The sequence below is a fragment of the Vipera ursinii genome (genome assembly GCF_947247035.1).
Source record: "Vipera ursinii genome assembly, chromosome: 15".
Lineage (NCBI taxonomy): Eukaryota > Metazoa > Chordata > Lepidosauria > Squamata > Viperidae > Vipera > Vipera ursinii.
In genome coordinates this window covers 5,237,391-5,257,405 of record NC_139528.1, presented here as the reverse complement: position 1 = coordinate 5,257,405, position 20,015 = coordinate 5,237,391, and the positions used below count along the sequence as shown (strand labels likewise).

The window sequence follows — 20,015 nt, the reverse complement described above, 5'->3', positions numbered from 1 at the left end:
TCCTCCTCTTCCTCTCCCCTACACACCCCACTCCCTTCTAGCACTGATGATGGGTGGGTCATGAAAGGTCTGTGTAAGCACCAAGGACACCACTGTCCTCCTCCTCCCTCTCCCCCCTTTCTGCAAATCCCTCTCCTTCTACAACTCAGGATGCTACCTAGTTGGATAATGAAAATTTAGAAGAAGCTCAGACAGCAGAAAAGACCCCACAGTTGGCGGCCTCCTCCTCCTCCTCCTCCTTTCCTTGAACATCCCACTCTCTTCTAGCATTGATGATGCTAGCTAGTTGGGTCATGAAATGTCCTCAGGAAAAACCGCCAAGCTCAGAGAGCCCCAAGGACCCCAGAGTCCTCCTCCCTTCTGCAACCCCCCTCCCTTCTAGCACTGATGATGTTACCAAGTTGGGTCCTGAAACGTCTGCAAGAAACCACCAAGCTCAGAGAGCACCGAGGACACCACAGTCCTTCCTCCTCTTCCTCCTCTTCCTCCTCCTCCTCTTCCTCCTCCTCCTGCTTCTCCTCCTTCTGACTCCATTCTCTTCTAAGACGGATGACGTTGCCTAGTTGGGTCATGAAACGTCGAACAAAACCACCCAAATCACCCAGCTCAGAGAGAATCCCCAGCTGGGTCACCCATCACACTCGGTTCACAACAAGGGAGCTCACCTCTAGCAGCCAGTGCCCGTTGCAGGGTTGCTGCAGCCTCTTCCCCTTGGCAAGCCATTTTGCACGCGTGCTCCCCAGGTGCTTGCGAAATCGGCCACTTAAGAGATCGTCTAGCTGGGCTGTGGACGTGGAGCTCTGCTTGGCTTTTGGTGACGCCGCTGCCTCTGGTACGAGCGGGGATCCATCCAAAACCTCCTTTCTCCTCTAGACAAACGCCCGCCAGGCAGTGGAGCGTCGTTTCTCCAAAGTGTTGGCCGCCCTGGGCATCGATGAAGAAATGCTGTGGAAGCATGCCGCTCGGCAGTCTTTAGGCAAAGGTGGCATCAAAGACATGTAAGGCTGCTAGAATGGAGGGGCGGGGTACAGCCCTGCAAGGTAGTCCCCGAGGAGAAACCCAATCAGGAGAACTTGCTCTGTCTTTATTGTAAGGTTAATGAACAGGATCTGGCAAGGCTGAAGGTATTTGTCCACCCTCTTTTCTTTTTATTCTAAGGCAGGGCTGTCCAGACTTGGCAATTTTCCTCATGTTCTGGCTGGTATTTGTTTATATACATATACATATACATATATACATATACATATACATCATATACATATACATATATATATATGTGTGTGTGTGTGTGTATATTATGCCTTTAACATCTTTTTTTTAAAAAATTTTTATCGATTTTCTAGTTTTACATTTAAGGGTTTAAAAAGCCACGTGGCGGCTGAGTTGATCAATACCTCAATAACACACAAGTATTTTTAGTACAAGTTTACTACTGTTTAAGCTCAGACACTTCTTACTATATCGATTAAATAAAAATAACATTCTTACAGTTATCAATAATTTTTAGCTTATGCATATCCTGGTTATTTTCACATTCAGTCTTTGTAGACAGTGTCCTAATTAGTTTCCCCCAATTTTTAAGTTAGTATTTAGATTTAACATTTAATATTCATAATTCGTATTTAGATTTAACATTTAATATTCATAATTTCCAAGTTTGAAGTCACCAAAGTTACTTACCTGGCAGGGGAGATACCTTGACTACATGCCTTGTAGCTTTTTGACGGCCCCGCTCAAGTCTTCAACCCTGCGCCCGCCATTGGACTTAAAAGTCCTTTCTCCGATACAGGTAGTCCTCGACTTACAACGGTTCCTTTAGTGACCGTTCAAAGTTACAACGGCGCTGGATCAAGTGACCTGGGACCATTTTCCACAGTTAACCACCTTTCCAGCCTCCCCGTGGTCACGTCATCAACATTCAGACGCTCGGCCACTGCTTCCTATTTAGGACGGTGGCCGTGTCCCGAGGGTCACGCGATTCTCCCTTCCCACCCCCTTTTTTTTCTTTTTTTGTGAGATGATCTCATGAGGTCGATGGATCGTTAAGGTGCTTCCAAGTAAAAGGCATCACGCAGAGATGCAATCATATTTAGCTTTATTCAATGATAGATTAAAGAGAAAGAATTACTTGGCATGAAGGCATTCATGCCTGCATGTGAGAGAGAAACAAAAGAAAAGAAAGCAAGCTAGCATAGCATAACTGGAACAGAACAAGAACTAAACAGAAGAGAATCTGAAGAGACTAGAACAAAGAACAGCCCCTCGTGCAGAGGTATTTATGGGGGGTCTTGGTCCCTCCCTGACCATAAAACACTCTGCCAATGGGGCTGTAGGGGTCTGAGACCCTTGGCTCATCAGTGGAAGCAAAGAAGCCTCTTTGCCTCCATCTGATGACCCTTTTGGGTAACTGCCAATGGCTGGCACAAAACATCTAACATTTTTTTCCTTTTTTTGGGGGGGGGGCGACCTTCTGACGAGCAAAGCCAACGAGGGAAGGCAGGTTTTCTTAAACCCCCGCCCCCGGGTTACTAAACTTCACCGCTTCAGCGATTGACTTAAAAACGAGGGCGGCAAGACATGTCGTAAAACGGGGCACCGGTTGTGGTCGTAAGTGGAGGACCGCCTCTCCCGGGGAGCTGCAACCTGTGACCTTTGTGTTTTCAGGTATCAGAGCGCCGAGTCCCTAGACGAGTTCCCCGAATCCATCTGAAAGGAAGATGCTTGGAGGAAGCCAAAGCCGTCTGGGCTAGCAGCTGACCCTGTCTCCTGTAATCCCCGACGATCTAAAAATAAATCTTAACGTTGAGAAGCAGCAGAGCCCAGCCTGCCTTCATATCCTTCCAGACAGGTTCCCAATCTTTTATCCCTAGGCCTGTCCCAGAGTCTTGTCTTCTAGCCCAGAGGTCCCCCAGGGACCGGTTACCTGCAGAGATTTATTTATTTATTTATTTTTATTTTAATTCCATTTATATCCCGCCCTTCTCCGAAGACTCAGGGCGGCTTACAAGCTTAGCAGTAGCCTTCATTCTATGTATATGCCTGCTTATTAGGGCTTTCACACACACCCCCAAGCGGCATTATTACAAAGTCAGCTTAATTGCCCCCAACAATCTGGGTCCTCATTTTACCTACCTGGGAAGGATGGAAGGCTGAGTCAACCTTGAGCCTGGTGGGACTCGAACCTGCACTAATTGCAGGCAGCTGGTGTTACTTAAGGAGGCATTAGCCCACTGCTCCACCAAGGCTGATGTTTTTTTCCACAGATCGGAAGGGGGCGTGGTGGTGTGTGCTGATGGGATGGGGCTTTGCTGGCTTGTGCGGACCGATTGCTGGCATGCCGCGGCCCGGTGCCGGCCCACGGACCTGGGGTTTGGGGACCCCTTTTCTAGCCACACGTCTCTCCTGCACAAGCCGACTTGTGTTGCTGTTAGGATTAGGGTTTATTAAATTTATGTGCCGCCCTTCTCCCTAAGGACTCAGGGCGGCTCACAAGAATAAAAATTAAGAGACGTAAAATACAAAAATTAAAAAAAGAATGAAACAACGAATATAAGAAAATACGGGACAATGTAACACAATAAAAACCAAATTAAAAACCATGGTCAGTCCAGGCCCGCTTGTTGGAACAACCATGTTTGTTTGTTTCTTAGCAAACTAGACTTCGCTCAGGAAGGTTAAACCAGACAGGAAGTAACCACCAGAGGCGAGGCAGGCAGCCAGCCCACTGATGGCTGTATTCAGGTAGTCCTCGACTTACAACAGGTCCATTTATTGACCGCTTCAACGTGACGACGGCACGGGGGAAAAAGCCACCGATGACCCTTTTTGCACTCTTACGGCCATCGCAGCATCCCCCGCGGTCACAGGATCAAAACTTAGGCACTCGGCTACGGACTCCTATTTACGACGGTCGCAGTGTCTCCTGGGGCTGCGGGGGGGGTCACATGATCCCGTTTTGCGACCTTCTGACAAGCAAAGTCAGTGAGGGGAAGCCAGATTCACTAGTCTACCCCCCCGCCCACCCCCGCTAAACTGGAGACCCTATCGATCGCATCCCAGACAAACGGCTATCCAGTCTCTTTTTAAATGTCCGCCAGTGTCCGAAAGGTCAACTGGATTTTCTTGTTTATTTTATTTTATTTATTGATTGATTGATTGGTTCCTTGCAAATGTTTTGTGTAAGTTAGAACTTGTAGAAGTTCGCTGAAGTTAGAAACGAAGAAGCTTCTTGGATCAGAAGCGAAACATTGGCAAGGCAAGGGTGGTGGTGGTGGGGGGGAAACACCACACCAAGAATGTCCAGTTGCTTTTTTGGGGGGAAATCACCTTTATTTACTTACTTACTTACTTACTTACTCACTTACTTATTTATTTATTTGACTTATATACCGCCCTATTCCCATAGGACTCAGGCCGGTTTACAGGGCAATTAAAACCACACAATACCAAAGTTAAAATAAATTTAAAACAACTAATTAAATTTAAAGCCCAAAAGTTAAAAATTAAAACTTTAAAACCCAGTTAAAAACCCCTCAGTCTAGGCCAGACAGCTCAAAGAGCCAAGTTTTAGGTTCAAGGGCTGCGACTTTTCTTCCTGGTCTCCTACTATGAGGTCACAAAAGAACGTCGGGTCTTCTGGATGGAAGCCCGGCGTCTCGTCTCTTCCGTGGCAGCCCCCCTGCCCACTTGCTGCCGGGTGGAGGAGGAATTTGCTGAAGCCTCGGCGCGTCAGAGGGGTAAAAGTATCCGACAGCACCATGGATTACCTTATGGTGCCAACCTCAGCTTCCCCGATAGAAAAACAGGACCAGGCCATGTTAGTCCCACAAGGAAACCAGGAGCCTGGTGCCACTCAAGCCCCCAGCACCTCAGCTGACCTGAAGCAAGAGGCCCCCGTCATCGTACCGGCCGCACCAACCAGGAGTAAACTGTCCCAAAAGGCTAGCAAGAGCCACAAAGGCCAGCGAGGAAACAAAACTGCGCACCACACCGGGAAAATGAAACGTGAGTGGCCCTTTGGAAGGGGAAGGGAGAAAAGAGAGTTGGCTGCGGGACGGGTGGGTGGGTGGGCGGGCGGCAGCGTGGATAGGGGAAACAATCCTGCCCAAGGATGGGTGGGTGGGAAATGAGAGCTGAGGAGCTCTTTCTGAGAGCTAAGAGGAGAGAGGAAGGACTTCCTGGGCGACAGTGGAAGGCGTGGACATCTCTGGAGACTTTTGAGAAGAAGCTGGGTCTTCCCCAATGAGGACCAGTGACTCTTTCGCACCAGGGCGACCTCATTGGTTTTTTAAGTTTTGCCCCCTTTGACGACCTTTCTCGCCACCTTTGTGGCAGTTCTTAAATTAGTCGCATGGTCCATCAAAGCCTTAACAAAAGCTGGCAGTCGGAGAAACGATTTTCTTCGATCACCAGAGATGAAATCGTTTTGGTGAAAAAGCAGTCAAGGAGAATTGTGGTTAGTTGCGAAGTCGTGTCCAACCCCTCGCGACCCCCTGGGTGAGGTTCCTCCAGGCCTTCCTGTCCTCTACCATCTTCTGGAGTCCCTTTAAGCTCACGCCTCCTGCTTCAGGGACTCCATCCAGCCACCTCATTCTCTGTCGTCCCCTTCTCTTGCCCTCCATTTTCCCAGCATTAGGCTCTTCTCCAGTGAGTCCTTCCTTCTCCTTAGGTGGCCAAAGTATTGGAGTTTCCACCTCAGGATCTGGCCTTCTAAAGAGCAATTAGGGTTGATCTCCTCTAGGACTAACTGATTTGATCGCCTTGCAGTCCAAGGGACTCGCAGGAGTCTTCTCCAGCACCATAGTTCAAAGGCCTCAATTCCACCCTGTTGTTAGTTGCGAAGTCATGTCCGACCCCTCACGACCCCATGGACAACGTTCCTCCAGGATTTCCTGTCCTCTACCATCTTCTGGAGTCCACTTAAGCTCACGCCTCCTGCTTCGGTGACTCCCTCCAGCCACCTCCTTCTCTGTCGTCCCCTTCTTCTATTGCCCTCCATCTTTCCCAGCATTAGGCTCTTCTCCAGTGAGTCCTTCCTTCTCCTTAGGTGGCCAAAAAGTATTTGATCAACGCAAATTAAAAAGGAACGAAATGAATCCCACTGCCGCTAATTGCATTGTGCCAAAGAGTCACTGGTCCTCATTGGGGAAGACCCAGCTTCTTCTCAAAAGCCTCCAGAGATGTCCACGCCTTTTGTAGGCAGACTCTTTCACTGTCGCCCAGGAAGTCCTTCCTCTCTCCACTTAGCTCTCGGAAAGAATGAACAAATGAATCCCACTGCGGCAAATTGGCCACGGCGAGTTGTTTGGGGCGCGCTGTCCTGTGCCGCCTGACGTGGGTCTCTCTCTCTCTCTCTCTCTCTCTCTCTCTCTCCTCTAGACATGGGGAGGTCTTCTCATCATCATTCCCGCCGCTATCACTACCGGCGGCGGACCGTCAAAGAGATTCTGACTCGCTCCTGGCAAAAGATCTACCCCGGCCTTGTTTACCTGCGGAAGGTCATCCATGATCTGACCCAGTCCTTCTTGTTTGACGTCTTCATCTGTAGCGTGGTGGCCATCAACACGATCCTGCTGGTGATACAGACGTTCGCTGTGGTCGAGATCCGAGGAGGTAAGTCCGTCCGTCTTCTCGGGGTCAAAAAGACCTTCCGGGAAGTTATGTTGAGGCTTTCCACCCAGCAGGAGCTTGATCTCAGTTGATCTCCAAATGCTCTGCGGGGAGCAAGGATGGGAATCTTAGCAGGAGGTTTCAAGGTCTGGAGGCTAGCAAGGAGATTCTAGGTCGTCCTCGACGTTCGGCCGCAACGGAGCCCAAATTTTCCATCGCCAAGTGAGACAAGTTGGCTAAGCCAATTTGGCCCCGCGGTTGTGAAATGAATAAGACGCTTGTTTAAGTGAATCTGGCTTGCCCATTTGACTTTGCTGGTCAGAAGGTCGCAAAAGAGGATCAATCAGGTGACCCCGGGACGCTGCGACCGTCCTAAATATGAGTCAGTGGCCAAGGGCCTGGATTTTGATGACGTGACCAGGGGGATGGTGCAGCAGTCGTAAGTGTGAAAAAGGGTCCCTTTTTCCCCAGTGCCATTGTAATGTTGAATGGTCGCTAAATGAAGTGTTGTAAGTTGAGGACGAGCTGTGTTCCACCCTGGAAGGTGGCTTCTCTTGTCATCTTGCTTCCGATGGTCTTCCCTTCGCCCTCTCTTTAGAATGGTTCTTCTCTGTCCTGGATCCGATTTTCCTCTGTGTCTACGTGGTGGAGGCCATTCTCAAGTTTATTGCATTAGACTTTAAGTACTTCCGTGACCCGTGGAATGACATTGGTGAGTCTTTTGCCGTAGGGTCAAGAGATGGCGGTGGGGGTGGGTGGGGGGGTGGGACAGGCTTGCAGTGGGTACAAACCTGGAACAGGCAATGGGAGGAATCGCATATGGAATTCCACGCGTTGGACTTTAGATAGGCCTTGAAACCAGGCTATGACCTCAGTATGGTTTGTGGCTCCATTGCTCCATTTAAAAATGTTTTGAAACCTCCAAGCAAATTGCTGAGAGCCAGTTTGGTGTAATGGTTAAGATTCTGGCCTAGAAACCAGGAGACTGTGAGTTCTAGTCCTGCCCTTAGGCATGGAAGCCAGCTGGATGACTCTGGGGCAATCACTAGGAGATGGTGAGTTCTAATCCCGCCTTAGGCATGAAAGCCAACTGGGTGACTTTGGGCGAATCACCAAGAGACTGTGAGTTCCAGTCCTGCCTTAGGCGTGAAAGTTGGCTGGGTGACTTTGGGCCAATCACTAGGAGACTGTGAATTCTAGTCCTGCCCTTAGGCATGAAAGCCAGCTGGGTGACTCTGGGCCAATCACCGGGAGATGGTGAGTTCTAGTCCCATCTTAGGCATGAAAGCCAGCTGGGTGACTCTGGGCCAATCACCGGGAGACGGTGAGTTCTAGTCTTACCTCAGGCATGAAAGCCAGCTGGGTGACTCTGGGCCAATCACCGGGAGACGGTGAATTTAACTATCTTGTAGATTTTCTTTTTTTTTTTCTTCTCCTTTCTCTTCTTTCCTGATCAGATTTCTTCATCATGTTCATGATGGTGTTGGAATTTGTCCTCGTGCTGTCCTTCACCGCTGGGCAGGGAAACCGAGGCAACACACTCACCCTCTTTCGGGTCCTCAAAATCATCAAGGGGATTCGGGCCATTCGGGCCATCCGCTTCCTCCTCACCCTTCGGTCAGCAACCCAATCCACACAAGTGTCCCATAGTCAAATTGCCAATAATTGAAGGGAGGAGCTCTCTCCCCCCCCCCCCGTTTGGAGACAAGAGTCCACTCCCCGTCCAATAACCCGGGACAGGCCACTCTCTGGGGACACCCAAGTCAGTAACAGGAAGGCCGAGTCCCTTTTAGTTCGGAGAGCCGGTCTGGTGGATGCTCCAGTCCAGGCTAGAAACTGGGAGATGGAGAATTCTAGCGCTGCCTTAGGCAGAAAAGCTTGCTGGAGGACTTTGGGCCAATTGCCGAGAGACAATGAGCTCTAGTCCCGCCTTAGGCAGGAAAGTCCCGCCTTAGGCTGTCATTTTGGGCCAATGATCAGGAGACGGGGAGTTCTAGTCCCGCCTCAAGCAATAATGGGAGCTGGGTGACTTTCCGTTGTGGGGACAGTAGGAGGAGGAAGGAGTATTAAATATACCCACTGCCTGTTGGGTTATTTACATAAATAATAAAGGCAGGATGGGAAGGGAAGGGGAGGGGAGGGAGGGAGGAAGGACTAAGAGGGGGAAGGGAAGGGAAAGGAAAGGCAGAATGGGAAGGAGGACGGAAGAAGAGACAGAGGGAAGGGAAGAAAAAGGAAAAGAAAGATAGGAAGGGAGGGAAGACTAAGAGAGGGAAGTAAAGATAGAATGGGAGGGAGGAAGGACTAAGGAAAGGAACGGAAAAGAAAGAAGGGGGAAGGGAGGGAAGGAAGAGGGAAGAAAAGGAAGGAGACGGAGGAAGGAAGGAAGGAAGGAGATTGGAATGAAGAGGGGGAAGGAAGGAAGGAAGGAAGGAAGGAAGGAAGGAAGGAGATTAGAATGAGGAAGAGGAAGAAAGGGAAGGAAGGAAGGAGATTGGAATGAAGGGAGAAAGGGAAGGAAGGAAGGAATTCTCCCAGAGGAAAGGACACCTTAATAATTCCTCTTCTTCTTTTTCTTCTTCTTCTTTTTTATGCTCTTTTTCTTCTAGGGTGACGGAGAACCTGCAAGAAATCACGGGCACTTTTATTCTCTCCTTCCAGTCCATTGGAGCTATTATTCTTCTCATGTTCTCTTTCTTATGTATCCTCCCAGCAAGAAACCAGGGGGTGGGGGTGGGGCAGCAGAACCCCACGGTGATAGGTATCTGTCTAATATCAAAAGCACTTCTTCGTTTGTTCTTCTGCTTACACCAGGATTTCTTTTCTTTTCTTTTTTTTTCAAACTTGGCAACTTTCAGATTGTGTGGACTTCGCAACTCCCAGAATTCTCCAGTCTGCCTGCTGGGGAATTCTGGGACTTGAAGTCCAGACATCTGAAAGTTGTCAAGTTTGAAAAAACCCTTGCTTCTACCATCTTTTCCCCCCGCCCACCCCCTCACCCCCCAAGGAATTTAAACACCCTCAGTCTCACCAATACCGGCAAGGCAAGCCATTGTATATAAAAAAACAGGAAGCAAAGCCCATCAGCCCCTCCTCGCCCTGATGGCGTTACCTAGTTGGGTCAGGAAGCCTTTGACTGCTTTGTCTCCCATCTCCGCCTCGAGGTGGGGTTTTAGGCGTTGGGCCCGTTTCTGACCGTGTCCTAGTCAGTTTCGCCGAGAGTTCCCATTTCCTTTTTTTCCTGCTTGAATCGACGAAATCTCCCTTTTCCTCCCGGACGGGCGTCCCACGCTGAAAAGAGACTCGGGCCCGGGTTCGAAACGCGCCCATCTCCACCACCTTTCTAAGTCCCCGAGAATTTGCTGTTTCTTCCTTGACACCCCCCCCTGCCGTGTCTTCCGACTTTCCCAGTCATGTCTTCTGTGGTGCTGCTGGACATGTTCCAGGAAGCGGATAGGAAACATTTCGGGAACCTTTTCAAAACCATCTTCACCCTTTTCCAGCTTTTCACCCTGGATGACTGGTCCATTATTTACCTCACGTGCCGCGCTGCAGGTAGAGAGAGGCGTCGGGATCTGTTTCAATCCGGGGTGGGGATTCAGCCTTTCGTGACTTAAATCTCCCATGCAAGGACCGTCTTCCCGCCCCAAGTCTACTGTCACTGGCCCTGTCTTTCTATAGCCAGTCCTCGACTTAGGACCAAAACTGAGTCCAAAACGTCTCTTGCTCAGCGAGACATGAGTTTTGCCCCGTTTTATAACCTTCCTTCCCACGGTCGTTCAGTGAATCCTTTCAGTTGTTAGCGACGCGGCTGTTAAGTGAATCTGGCTTCCCCATTGGCTTTGTCAGAAGGTCGCAGGAGGGGATCACGTGACCCCGGGACACTGCGACCGTCGTAAAGGTGAGTCAGTGGCCAAGGGTCTGAATTCTGAGCACTTGCAACAGTTGAAAGTATGAAAGATGGTCGTAAGTGACTTTTTTCAGTGCTGTTGTAACTTCAGACGGTCACTAAATGAACTGTTGTAAGTCGAGGACAACCTCTGCCGTGTTTTATTGCTTGTAAACCACCTAGAATTACTGCGAGCAAGTAGGTGGCTATATACATTTCAGAGATAGAGAGATAAAGAGATAGAGAGATTATCATCAGATAATTATCAGATAGAGAGATATAAATTGATTGAGATGATAGAGACAGAGATGTTAGATGATAGAGATGAGATAGGTAGGTAGGTAGATTGATAAGAGGAATTGATAAGATTAGAGAGATGATAGAGACAAAGAGATGATAGAGATAGATTGATGGTTGAAATAGAGATAGATGATAGATATAGAAGATGATGGAGATAGATAGATAGATAGATAGATAGATAGATAGATAGATTATTGAAAGATTTGATAGATAGATAGATGATAGAGATAAATTGATAGATTAGAGAGATGATAGAGACAGAAAGAGATAGATATAGATTGATAGATGGTTGAAATAATAGAGAGAGATGATAGAGAAATGACAGATAGATAGATAGATAGATGATAGATAGATAGATAGATAGATAGATAGATAGATAGATAGATAGATAGATATAAAAGATAGATGATAGATTGATGATGGATAGATAGATAATGATTGAAAGATTTGATAAATGAAAGATTAGATAGATAGATATAAAAGATAGATGATAGATAATGATTGAAAGATTTGATATATATACAGTAGATATAAAAGATAGATTAGATAGATAGATAGATAGATAGATAGATAGATAGATAGATAGATAGATAAGGAGAGAGGGAGAGGCAGTAACTGGGGTCCTGTGGATGATCTGTTATCTAGAATATCCCTCTACACCATTTGCCCTTCCTTCCTTCCAGGTGCCTGGTACATTATTATTTTTCTCATCGTGTATATCCTTGTGGAGTATTTCCTGCTTCTCAAGTAAGTATGGCCCAGGCAGACCCATCCAGGTGTTTCAAGGGAATACAGGTGGGCTGTTGAGGGGTGAGAAACAGCTGATGCGTCTCTGAAATGGCTCCCAGATTCAGATCATTTTCAGCCAGCCTTCCCCTTGACTCTTTGCACGGCTCTGTGGCTGACCTGAAAAGAAAAGCAGGAAAGAAGGGCCAGGGTGGGAGGGGCTTACCTAGCAGAAGGGTATCTGGAGTGGTTAGTGGAACAGGATTTAGTCCTCGACTTACAGCCATTCATTCGTTTAGGGACCGTTCAAAGGTACGACGGCACTGAAAAAAACAACGACGTAGGCCCGTTTATTTGGCTACCGGCTCATATTTACGACGGTGGCTGTGTCTCGGTGTGTGTGTGTGTGTGTGTCACGTGATCCCCTTTGGCGACCTTCTGACAAGCAAAGTCAACCGGGCGGGGGGGGGTAGCCTGATTCATTTAACGACCGTGTCGCTCACTTAACAGCTGCAGGTGATTCTCTTAAACCAGCGTGGCAGGAAAAGCCGTAAAATGGGCCATTATACTCACACAACAAACGTCTCGCTTAGCCGCAGAAATTGTGGGCTCGGTTGCGGTCGTACGTCGAGGACTAACCTGTCGATAGAAGTAGCTGCTTTTTTTTTTTTAAGGAAACAGATGTTTAATTCTATTTATTTATGTCTTTTAGCGTGGGGTCAATTTACCAGAGGGTTTAGGAGGCAGTATCATGGCACACCTCCACATCTCTCTTGCAGCCTGGTGATTGCGGTCCTGGTGGACAACTTCCAGATGTCCCTCCTCAAACGCCGAGAGAAGAAGAAACTGAAGGTCAATTCTGGAATTTGTGGGGGGTGGGGGTGGGGGAGCTGAATAATTGCCCCGGGCTGCCTGTTTGGTGGAAGATGCATAAATCTCCACCAAATATTTGTTGTTGTTAGTGGCGACAATGTTCCTCCAGGCCTTCCTGTCTTCTACCATCTTCTGGAGTCCATTTAAGCTCAGGCCTACTGCTTCAGTGACTCCATCCAGCCACCTCCTTCTCTGTCGTCCCCTTCTTCTCTTGCCCTCAACCTTTCCCAGCATTAGGCTCTTCTCCAGTGAGTCCTTCCTTCTCATTAGGTGTATTTGAGTTTCAGCTTCAGGATCTGGCCTTCTAAAGAGCAGTCAGGGTTGATCTCTAGGACTGACCGGTTTGATCGCCTTGAGCGTGCCTCTAATCCAAGCTGTGAGGTGGTTTTTTTTCAAAGCGGAATAGCAGCCAGAATCTTCTTCGTCCTCTCCTGCCATTGCTGACTTATTCTCTTCGCTCTTGAATTAGCAAAAAATTGTCCAGCTGAAGGACAGCACAGTGGAAGGAGATCCAATCAAGCAAGCAGGTGATGCTCAGATTGGGGTGGGTGCGGTGGAGGGGGTTCAATCAACGAAGCTTTGACAGGACTCGGGCCTGGCCAATCGGGGCAGGTTGAAGGCTGGCTCCATGCAGCAGTGAAAACGCTGCCTGTGGAATTCTGGGAATTGAAGTCCACCCATCTTAAAGCTGGCAGAGATGAGGAACCCAACCTTATAATACAAGTAACCCTCGCCTTAACAGCCTCAGCGGAGCCCAAAATTTCTGTGGCTAAGCAAGGAAGTCGCTAAGGGAGTTTTTTCCCCCCCTTTTTACAATCCCCCTTGCCGCAGTTGTTAAGTGAATCGCTGCAGCTGTTAAGTGAATCGCGTGGTCACTAAACGAATCTGGCCTTCCTCCCCCCCATTGACTTTGTCGGAAGCCAGCTGGGAAGGCTGCAGGTGGTGATCGCGTGACTCTGGAATGCTGTCGAAAGTAGACACCAGTTCCCAAGCCTCCAAATTTTGATCGTGTGACCGTGAGGATGCTGCAGGAGTCGTTAAGCGTGAACACCGTCATAAGTCGCTCTCTTCAGGGATGTCAGATGGCCACTAAATGAATGGTTTTAAGTCAAGGACTGTCTGTAAAGATAGAACCAATGGACCTAGTTGAGCCAGTCTCTGATAAATTTAACGCAAAGGGCAGGTTGAGGTCAAGATGAATCTGTGTATGTAAACTCCTTGCTAACCTGGACCCCTTTTCTCACCTTTGCCTGATACAGAGATCATCAAGCTGAAAGAACAGGAAGAAGAAAGCCTATTTAGGAAGACGATGATGGAAAAGTATGGTAGCCTTGAGCTGAATGACAGGTAAGAATTAAAACCAGATGACAGAAGCGCAGAATCACAGAGTTGGAAGGGACCTTGGAGGTCATCTAGTCTAACCCCTTGCTCAGGCAGGAAACCCTACACCCTTCCAGACAAAGGGTCATCCGTTCTCTTCTTAAAAACCTCTGGCCCACAACATCTGGAGGCAAGCTGTTCCACTGGTTAATTGTTCTCAGTGTCAGGAAGTTTCTCCTTAATTCTAGGTTGCTCCTCTCCTTGATTAGTTTCCATCCGTTTCTTCTTGTCCTGCCTTCGGGTATTTTGGAGAATAGGTCGACTCCCTCTTCTCTGTGGCAGCCCCTTAAATAATGGGAAAACGGCGATCATATCCCACCCACCCACCCCGCCCCAGTCCTTCTCTTTGTTAGACTAGACGTCCCCAGTTAGAATGTGGAACACAGAACAATAAGGATAGAAGGGACCTTGAAGATCATTTAGTCCAGCTCCCTGCCTTCCTGCAAGAAATCCAGTTCTCACAACCGTTCACCATACACTTTGTCCTCCAGCCCCCTAATCTTCTTTGTCGCTCTTCTCGGCACGCTTTCTAGAATCTCCACATTCTTTTTTTTATATTGCGGTGACCAAAACTGGATGCAGCATTCCAAGTGTGCTTGAGGGGTTCAAGAGGCAGGCAGCAGCCTGTCCTAATTCTGGGATATTTCGTACTTCAAAAATGAATTTGCCAAGAGCTCAGTTGAACTAACCCCCCCTCCCCCAATTAATGGCCAGGAAATGGCGAGAAGTGTAGGCAGCGTCAGTTCGGTCTAGTGCAGGGGTCAGCAACCTGAAACAGCAAAAGAGCCACTCGGAACCGGTTCCGTCACACAAACCAAAAAAGCGGGAGCCGCAAAATGTGTGCGCGCATGCGTGCACGCACGCACATGCGCAGAACAAGGCAAAACGTGCACGGACGAAGGCAGCAGCTCTGCAAACGGGGCGGTGTAGTTTTGGAGAGCTGCGCGCGCAGCTCTCCAAACCGCCGCCGCCCGTTTGGAGAGCTGCTGCCTTCGTCCCACTTTTTTTCCAGAACGGCGGAGGAGGACTGGGAGCCGCATGCGGCTCCGGAGCCGCAGGTTGCCTATCCGTGGTCTAGTGGTTAAAGCATCAGGCTACAAAGCAGGAGACTGCAAGGACCAATCCCATGTTTACTTCCAGTTTCCCGTAAAAAAAAAAAGATACCCAGTTTGCTTAACTATCAGAGTGTTCCCTTAACAACCACCACGCTAAAAATTATAAAACTGGGTGCGGTCAGAATTGTAATTTTGGCCTCAATTAATTGTCCTAAGGGACGCGGTGGCTCAGTGGGTTAGGACGCTGAGCTTGTCGATCAGAAGGTCGGCAGATTGGCGGGTCGAATCCTGAGTGCCGCATAACAGAGTGAGCGCCTGTTACTCGTCCCAGCTTCTGCCAAGCTAGCAGTTCGAAAGCACGTAAAAATGCAAGTAGAAAAATAGGGACCACTACGGTGGGAAGGTAACAGCGTTCCGTGAGCCTTTGGCGTCTTGTCATGCCGGCCACATGACCACGGAGACGTCCTCGGACAAGCGCCGGCTCTTCGGCTTTGAAACGGAGATGAGCACCGGCCCCTAGAGTCGGAAACGACGAGCACGCATGTGCGGGGGAACCTTTACCTTTACCTTTAATTGTCCTAAGTCAAGGATTACTACTATTGTACTAGAATCACCTCCCAGGTGTGAGAAGAGTAGGGGAAATTTGAGACTTCTTTTTTTTACTAATTTCACTTTTTCCCCCCTGGGGAAATTAGATTTTCCGGGGATCCCTAAGCAGGAGGAGATGGTAACAGCAAGAGGAAAGGAACCAAACTACGGGCCTTTAATGTTTGTAAGCCTGTCAGAATCACCTCTAGGCAAGACGGGCACCACACAAAGCTAGAGAGACAAATAAGTAAACAAATAAACCCTTTTTTTAAAAAATTTTTGCCTCTTTCAGAGAATGGCAGCTTCTGTACAATTATTTCCAGATAATGACAGCTATTGAGAACAGCCAACAGCAGTTGCAGTCACAAGCTTCTACCACTAACAAGATCTTGGACACATTTTTTGAGGTATGGATTATAAACCTCAGCTTGATTCTCTCTCTCCCTCAAAAAGCCTCCATCCCAATCAAATTAACCTCCACTTTTTAAAAGAATTCTGTTCTATTCCATTCCATATTTCTATTCTGTTCTGTTGCATTCCATTCTGTAATTCTATTCTATTCTATTCTATTCTATTCTATTCTATTCTATTCTATTCTATTCTATTCTATTCTATTCTATTCTATTCTATTTTCCATTATCTATTCTATTCTATTCTATTCTATTCTATTCTATTCTATTCTATTCTATTCTATTCTATTCTATTCTATTATCTATCATTATTCCATTCCATTCTCTTCTCTTCTCTTCTCTTCTCTTCTCTTCTCTTCTCTTCTCTTCTCTTCTCTTCTCTTCTCTTCTCTTCTCTTCTCTTCCCTTCCCTTCCCTTCCCTTCCATTCCATTCTGTTCTTATTTCTATTCTATTCCATCCCATTATTCTATCCTATCGCATTATTCTATTCTATTCTATTCTATTCTATTCTATTCTATTCTATTCTATTCTATTCTATTCTATTCTATTCTATTCTATTCTATTCTATTCTATTCTCTACTTTCACTATGCTTTATTGCAGTTATATTCCCTACTCACCACTAGGGGACAGTATATGACCAGTTTTCGTTCTTGCTGGAATTTGTCCCACTTAAGGAGTCCTCAAGTAGACAATAGATTCTTATCAATTGTCCTGTTCAACTTTTTTGGGGTGTGGGTGGGGGTGGTTGAATTCAAATGCTTCAAGGCTCTTTGTGGCTCCTAAACGGTCAATATTGAACATAACCACAATAAGGAACATTGAGTACAAAAACAAACTAATTTCCCTGCCTTCTCCTTACAGACATCCGAAGAGGACTACTTTCCTAAATGAAATGAGAGATCCACAGTTCATTAGTGGGATTTTTTTTTAATGCTGCCATCAGCCGCTGCAGTTAAAAAGTTGACATAGCTGCTTATTTTGAGGACCTCATGATATCAGGCAACACTGCTGTGTTAATGAAATCAGGTTGTAGCCCTTAGATGTAGCAGTTTAAACCTAGCTGTCTTGCCCCAGGGTGTTAATAGATAGCAACTCCAGAATTTGTTTCAGAGATTACAGCTGCTTTGGATCAGAACTTCAGATCTGCCAGCAAGCAATTTTTCAGCTTTCAGATAGAGATGTATCTTTCCCATCGCTTTCACGTTTTCAGATTTAAATTTAAAGTTTAATCAATGAAAATCAACCTTAAATTTTGAAAAAGCAAAAGATTTTAAAATCAAGCAAGCTGAATCTGGACTGAATTTAAACGTTTTTGTGCAGCAAAGGGGCCCTTTCGCGGGTAGCGCTACATTTGCATACAAACTCTAGATGTGTAACTGATTATGGAACACCTTCAAAGGTGAAAATAATAAAAAGGGTGCATTACAAACCCCCTTCCCTTCTGATCTATTCTTTATTGATAAGTTGAAGGATGAAGGAACCGTGTGTGTGTGTGTGTGTGCACACACACACACACACTATATATATATATATATATATATATATATATATATATATATATATATATATATATATATATATATATATATAAAATAAATTTGGATTGCTGACAAAGAATTAAAGGGAGACTGATATAGGTATTTCAAGATATATCTATATATCTATATCTATATTTATATATCTATATATATGTAGGTCTTGGTGTATTCGGGTCTTTTCCCGTGTAGGATTGAGGGTGTCTTGGTGACGTTTCGACGAGGTCTCACTCGTCATCTTCAGGCTGGTGTCTTTGGTTTCGTGCTTGTGCGAAACCTCAATCCTACAATATATGTGTGTGTGTGTGTGTGTGTTAAGTGTTAATGTGTTAAGTATTTTAGAATACCTTGCTAGGCCCCAAACACGGGACAAATCTTATTGCCTGCTTAGTCTCCCTTTAATTCTTCGTTAGCAATCCAAAAAAATTTACACACACACACACACACACACACACACACAAGGTAAAGGTTCCCCTGCACATGTGTGCTAGTTGTTTCTGACTCTAGGGGCCGGTGCTCATCTCCGTTTCAAAGCTGAAGAGCCAGCGCTTGTCTGAGGATGTCTCCGTGGTCATGTGGCCGGCACGACTAGACGCCAAAGGCGCACGGAACGCTGTTACCTTCCCATCCTAGTGGTCCCTATTTTTCTACTTGCATTTTTTTTATGTGCTTTCGAACTGCTAGGTTGGCAGAAGCTGGGACAAGTAACAAGATTTCGCCCATATTTGGGTCCACGAGGTGCTCAAAACACTCGACACACACACACACCTCTCTCTCTCTCTCTCTCTCTCTATATATATATATATATATATATGGATCCTTGGTTTTTCGGGTTTTTCCCCGCGTAGAACTAAAGGTGTAGGCGCAACGTTTCGACGAAATCCCATCCGTCATCATCAGGCTAGTGGTTTCTGCTTCCTTCTTCTGGGAGAAGTATGTGCCAGAAACCACTAGCCTGATGATGACGATGGGATTTCGTCGAAACGTTGCGCCTACACCTTTAGTTCTACGCGGGGAAAAACCCGAAAAACCAAGGATCCACATACAGGCACCCGCGAAAACCTCAGAAAACATATATATATATATATATATATATATATATATATATATATATATATATATATATATATATATATATATATATATATATATATACACACACACATACATACACACACACACACACACATATATAATAAAGAAGCATGCACTGCACATTATCCAACTGGATCACAGCTGCCCCAAGCGCGAAACCAAAACCCAAGCACGAGGCAGTTCAGTAATTGAGCTGAACTGATAGTACAAAAACTATCCATATGGTGTAGTAACAACAACTTGCACCTAAACATCGGCAAGACGAAAAAGATGGTGTTAGATTTCCGGAGAAAAAAGGAGGAACCTGCCCCACTTCACATTGGAGAGAACTGTAGAGAGAGTTTCCTCCTTTAAATTTGTGGGAGTCTACCTCTGTGAAGATCTGACCTGGAAAGTTAACACAACCCAGGTGGCTAGAAAGGCCCAACAGAGGCTTCACTTTCTTAGGGTCTTGCGGAAGAACAGGGTAGAACAACGGCTAATGACCCTCTTTTACCGGTCTACTATAGAGAGCGTCCTCTCGTATGGTATTGTGGTTTGGTATGCTGGTCTGACAGCCGCGGACAGAAAAGTATTACAGAGGGTGGTGAGCACAGCACAAGACATTGTGGGCTGTTCCCTGACACCACTGGATGACCTCGCCAGGGCTCCTTGCCTTGGAAGAGTGAGGAAGATTCTCAGGGATGACTCACACCCTGGACGGTATCTCTTTACTCTCCTACCATCCAGTAGGAGATATAGGAATATAGCCAGCCGTACCAACAGGCTGAAAAATAGCTTTTATCCGTGGGCTGTTGGGCTTTTAAATGGGACATAATCTTATGCAGAATTGACTTGGGAGGCCGGTGTGTGGTGTTCACATGGTGTGGTGGGATGGAGGGTTTGTTGTCACTGTGTGTTGGGGGGAGAGAGCGGGGGGGGGGGAGGCTCAGCTAATCTCAATGTACACATGATGTACTTTGACAATAAAGGTTTATTATTATTATTTTGACTAGCCAGCCTCAAGAGACCACAACTCCCAGAAGGCGATGCGCTTCCTATTCGTCCTCTTCATCCCTCCCCGATTCTAGTCAAGCTCCTGGATTGGTTATCGTAAAAAAAACCCGAGCTGGCTCCCTCATTGGCTGCAAGGGACAAGAGGTGGACGGTCGCTCTGCGGCGCTGATTGGACGCCTCAGGGTCTCCGCCGCGCCTACGGTGGCCGCGCGGGGTCTCCCGCAGCCGATTCGAGCGAGGAGAGAAGATGGCGTCCGAGGGACACTCCGAGCCTCCCAAGGCGGGGGACCTGCCGTTGCCAGGATACGGAGCCTGGTCGCCCAACGAGCTGCAGGCCAAGCTGGCCGAGATCGGGGCTCCGACTCAGGGTGAGGTGGGCCGCGGCGGTCTGGGATACCGGATTTGGAGGCCAGGTGGTCCTGGGTTGGGGCCGTTCGTAGTCTCGTGTGAACAGGCCATCGCGGGAAGCCAAACACGGGTAGGGCGGGTTTCCTCGAAGGCGCTTCGTGGCAAAAGCCAGCCTTCCCCTCCCCCCTCCCCAGACCGTTCAGCAACG

The 20,015-nt window shown here is 47.2% G+C and overlaps 3 protein-coding genes across 10 annotated transcripts in view; all 3 read left to right on the top strand.

The window, feature by feature from the left end:
- LOC310647489 (uncharacterized protein) overlaps positions 1 to 2,710 on the top strand; it is a gene marked incomplete at its 3' end in the record, with an annotated part of 5,909 nt that extends 3,199 nt beyond the window's left edge. Inside the window, exons 3-4 of the mRNA XM_083374803.1 lie at positions 874 to 998; positions 2,665 to 2,710. Coding sequence (XP_083230929.1) covers positions 874 to 998; positions 2,665 to 2,710 — 171 coding nt within the window. The remainder of the gene's footprint in view (positions 1 to 873; positions 999 to 2,664) is intronic.
- Positions 653 to 17,266, top strand: CATSPER1 (cation channel sperm associated 1). Of its 7 annotated transcripts, none has more exons than XM_083374006.1 (15): positions 653 to 998; positions 2,665 to 3,741; positions 4,798 to 5,004; positions 6,379 to 6,612; positions 7,208 to 7,321; positions 7,822 to 7,866; positions 8,067 to 8,226; positions 9,219 to 9,310; positions 10,021 to 10,164; positions 11,482 to 11,545; positions 12,304 to 12,376; positions 12,867 to 12,924; positions 13,657 to 13,744; positions 15,713 to 15,827; positions 16,695 to 17,266. In XM_083374006.1, the coding sequence occupies exons 3-15, from the start codon at positions 4,815 to 4,817 to the stop codon at positions 16,722 to 16,724; spliced, it is 1,407 nt and encodes a 468-aa protein (XP_083230132.1). In that variant the 5' UTR covers positions 653 to 998; positions 2,665 to 3,741; positions 4,798 to 4,814; the 3' UTR covers positions 16,725 to 17,266. The 7 variants fall into 7 exon arrangements, 3 of the variants coding, with proteins under 3 accessions (XP_083230132.1, XP_083230130.1, XP_083230131.1); XM_083374004.1 differs by having other exon boundaries at positions 869 to 998; positions 2,665 to 2,848; positions 3,264 to 5,004; XR_014493813.1 differs by having other exon boundaries at positions 869 to 998; positions 2,665 to 5,004; positions 15,744 to 15,827; positions 16,695 to 16,733.
- Positions 17,267 to 19,676: 2,410 nt separating this feature from the next.
- SF3B2 (splicing factor 3b subunit 2) overlaps positions 19,677 to 20,015 on the top strand; it is a 31,532-nt gene continuing 31,193 nt past the window's right edge. For both annotated transcript variants that reach the window (XM_083374443.1, XM_083374442.1), the window contains exon 1: positions 19,677 to 19,827. In XM_083374443.1, coding sequence (XP_083230569.1) covers positions 19,707 to 19,827 — 121 coding nt within the window. In that variant the 5' untranslated portion in view covers positions 19,677 to 19,706. The remainder of the gene's footprint in view (positions 19,828 to 20,015) is intronic.